Below are 3,621 nucleotides of genomic sequence, written 5' to 3'. Positions count from 1 at the left end.
ATGTCAACTTGTCATTCAATATTCAGTGGTACCTTAACTTACCAGATTTTACGTATTGAATATATATGTATATAGTAGAGCGACTGCTTATGTAGCACGCTGAATTCCCTTCTATCTAGCAGTCCTCCAAAGATTTCGGCTGTCGCGCGATGAGTGACGGTCGATCAAGGAAGTTGGAACAACCGGTCGTCGAATAAATTGCAATGAGTAATATAAAATATTCTTTATTGTAGCACGACGTTAAATTAACAATATTACAGTCGTAAGACTTGCGACTGGTAAACTCTCTATTCAATAATGTAGTAGGTATAAGAGTCTCGAAGACTTGTACTGAATTTTGACGACGCAACGAGATTTGAATACGCCGGATTATTAACTGCTAAACGCCACGGCAACGGAGTCAGAGAACGAAATGTAGTACGAGAGTTAGTAACGTGTTAACCGTAGGAGCGTCGAATTAATAATGCTGGATGTCGGACCTGCACTGAGCTCCTCCGGTCTTCGGGTGTTGGTGGGAGAGATGCTGCAGTGGGATCGCCTCTTGTAGATGGTGGGATATTCTTCCTATGCTTCGCCTTAGACTTCCTGATGTCGGTGGGAGACCCATGGGCGGGAGCAATGGTAAGTGGAAGAGCCGCTGGTAGGGATCTCTGTGCGAGAAGGACAGCTATAACGTTCTCTCGCAACATTCCAACTTGTTTGTCCGGCCTAATCTTATCGGGCGGGCGGATAAGAATATCGATCGACGGCCGGTCCGCATACCATGCACGGTTTAAAGCTCTTATAAAACTCTTATGAATAAAATATTATTTCTTATACTTCTAATTTCGCATTATGAATAATAAAACGCTATGTTATATAAAATGCATAAATGTGTATGAAGATTATTAATATAATATAATGTTATATGCATATTAAGATGTGCATATAAATGTGCGTGTACTTAAATTATTATATTAAAGCGTTACATTTGCATTTAAATGTTTCATTCTTTTTCGCTCGTATTTCTCAATTGAATTTAATGCTTTTAAAGTTAGATCTCTTATATGCTCATATATATATATATATATATATATATATATATATAACATTTATTACAATAGCGTCCGAATTGTCTGTCCGATTGTACAATGCAAATATAAGGTTTTAGTTATCCCTATAGTTTATTCATATAATAGTTATTTCTTCGTCACCCGCTGGCGCGTTCGAGCGTTGGCTATATACGGGGTGACCCTAGAGTATGAATACTATTTTATAAGTTAGAAGTTAGCGTTGAACGAATAATTTTCGAGGGCTCTTTACTTCTTTCACCTCCTATGGGTGAGTTAACAATAAATATATTGTTTAAATAAATTTTGACGTGCGGCTATGACGTCACACCACCCCCCTTAGTTTAAATTTCAGAATAACAAGTTATGAAGAAATTTATTCGTCCAATCTGTCTCGTAGATCTCTAAATGTGTATACTATAGGTATAGTAGGCGGTTCCGCGTTTTCTGCTGGCGCATTCGGTACTATGTTGGTGTCTATATGTTCTGGTGGGTTTTCGGGAATTACGTGTGGTTGTGGTTGCGGTTGCGGTCTATTCGCTAAATACAATAATAAATGTGTAAAGGAGCTCCAAATGGCTCCAAGTAAGTGTAAGCTGCAGCCATAAGCTGCGTGTAGCGCATAGCCATGTATCAGCGTGTCAAATACAATTTTTATTACTCTTATAATTATAAATATTCCGAATATACCGGCGGTCGCCGCACCAAATGTTGTAAAACCGTTCCATATTTTGGTTAGCGTATTGTTATAAATTTTATTCAGCGCACCCTCGTCTAATAAATTTTGCAACGAAACGGTATCGGATTGTATAGTTTGACCTGTAAAGCCTCGAGCGATGGTGTGCAAAACCGCGTTCTTTTCCGCAGGGAACATAATATGGTCTCTTAATTCGTCAAGGTCTTGTTGGGAGTAAATGCCACTGGTGGCCAGTGATTTTGGAGCAAGGTATTTCCAAGAGAGTTTTGTTAATGGTTTAATTTCATGAGGAGAATTTATCATGGAAGGAGTAGGGTTAAATTGTAGCCAAGTTCCTTCGATGTTATATATTATTGGGAGTAAAGGATTACAATCTCTGAGTGTACTGTGTTTTATGACGATATGTGATTTTGGTGTCATGTATAGTGAAGCGTTTCGAAACATAACGGGCAACTCAGCATGGCACGTATTTGTTTTCCGTAGTGTAACCTCTATAGGTATACATTTAACTATGTGAATTCCCTCCCCGGCTGTAACTGCCATGTAACCTGGAGCTTTCATCACCCGGTAGGCGAATTCATCTGGTAAAACAGCAGCAAGAGATAGGGTATTTTGTATAACCTGTTTCTCTAGTTCGCATTTTTGCATAATTATATCTTTGTATAAAGAGGTAATCTGGTTCCTCATATACTTCTCAACGTATACAAATTTTGAATTTGCGTACGTGAATAAATCTAGGTTCGTTACAGAGGTTTTTGATCTTACTTTGAAAATGTTTCCTTTCTGCGTTTCAAAAATGAACAGTTTCGGGTGTTCCGTGCCATACAGTGTGTAACCGCATATCGTGTGTCTTCGTGTTAGTGTCAGCGCAAAGGTAGTGTCTTGGGATTCTAAGGTGAATATCGTGGTATTTCGGTGATCTAATATGCCTTGAAATTTAGTGGAGGTGCCTTCATATAGGACGTCATATGCTTCAAACCCGCAAGCGGTATTGGGTATTCCTTCCCAAAAGGTGTAACCATCGTCCGAGTCTATACAGGATTCGTCCGATAGTTCACAAACAGTTCCGGATTTTAACATTACTTTTCCTGCGTTTAATTTTACCGGCACGTATGAGTCTTTTAGAGAGATTTTTACAGTCGCCTGGACTATCACGTCATCCCATGTGCCGTAATAGTCCGAGTATTGAATACCTTTACAGGTTCCATCTACGTTTACTTTACCCGCGAGTGTGACGCTTCTATAGTACGTGTGATTCGATTTAAGTCCGTCAATAATTTCTGCGGTTCCTATTTTTAAGAGACCCTCTTTATGCATTTGAATGCACCTAGCGCGAGATGTTTCCTGCAAGTAACTCGCGTAACCGTTATGAACGGCTGAGATATGCGAGTGCATTCCGCAGTGAGATATGGTTCTTAAGATTTCTATTTTACATTGCGTTATATGTGTCTGCGCATAACTTGATAATTGCAACAGCTGTATATATGTATTTACGGTCGCAGGTGTTTCGATTTCGATGTCACATTCGCCTGATCGTAGCAAGGACACAGTGGTCACATTCAAATAAGCTCCTCCACAATCGTAGGCTATTATGGCCCTTGTGCCAGAGAACATTGCGGTAATTAGAAGTATTGGAACGTAGTAAACCTTAAAATAGAAATATTATATTTGAGTATAAGACACGAGAGTAATGTGGGTTGTTCGTGTTGTTTTATGTTACAAGATGTGTCTAGTATGTGTATATGTGTTATTAGAACAAAAATCTTTAATACTAATATGAGAATAATATGAAAATATCTTAAAGTTACTGGATCCGGGGGTCCAGGCCGCGCTCACAAAATTTCTCTTTCTTGCGTTTTCCTTCAACCCGGATCT

The 3,621-nt window shown here is 39.0% G+C and overlaps 1 protein-coding gene across 1 annotated transcript; it reads right to left on the bottom strand.

Moving 5' to 3' along the window:
- Nucleotides 1–1,425: 1,425 nt before the first annotated feature.
- Nucleotides 1,426–3,360, bottom strand: LOC138934311 (uncharacterized). Its single transcript, XM_070297936.1, has one exon. The coding sequence runs from the start codon at nt 3,358–3,360 to the stop codon at nt 1,426–1,428; it is 1,935 nt and encodes a 644-aa protein (XP_070154037.1).
- Between the last annotated feature and the right edge of the window lie 261 nt (nt 3,361–3,621).

Source organism: Polyergus mexicanus, unplaced genomic scaffold (assembly GCF_030449975.1).
Source record: "Polyergus mexicanus isolate NDT 795.1 unplaced genomic scaffold, iyPolMexi1.0 SCAF_6, whole genome shotgun sequence".
In the NCBI taxonomy this organism is placed as follows: Eukaryota; Metazoa; Arthropoda; class Insecta; order Hymenoptera; family Formicidae; genus Polyergus; species Polyergus mexicanus.
The sequence above is the reverse complement of the archived record's forward strand: the minus strand, read 5'-3'. Positions and strand labels throughout refer to the sequence as shown.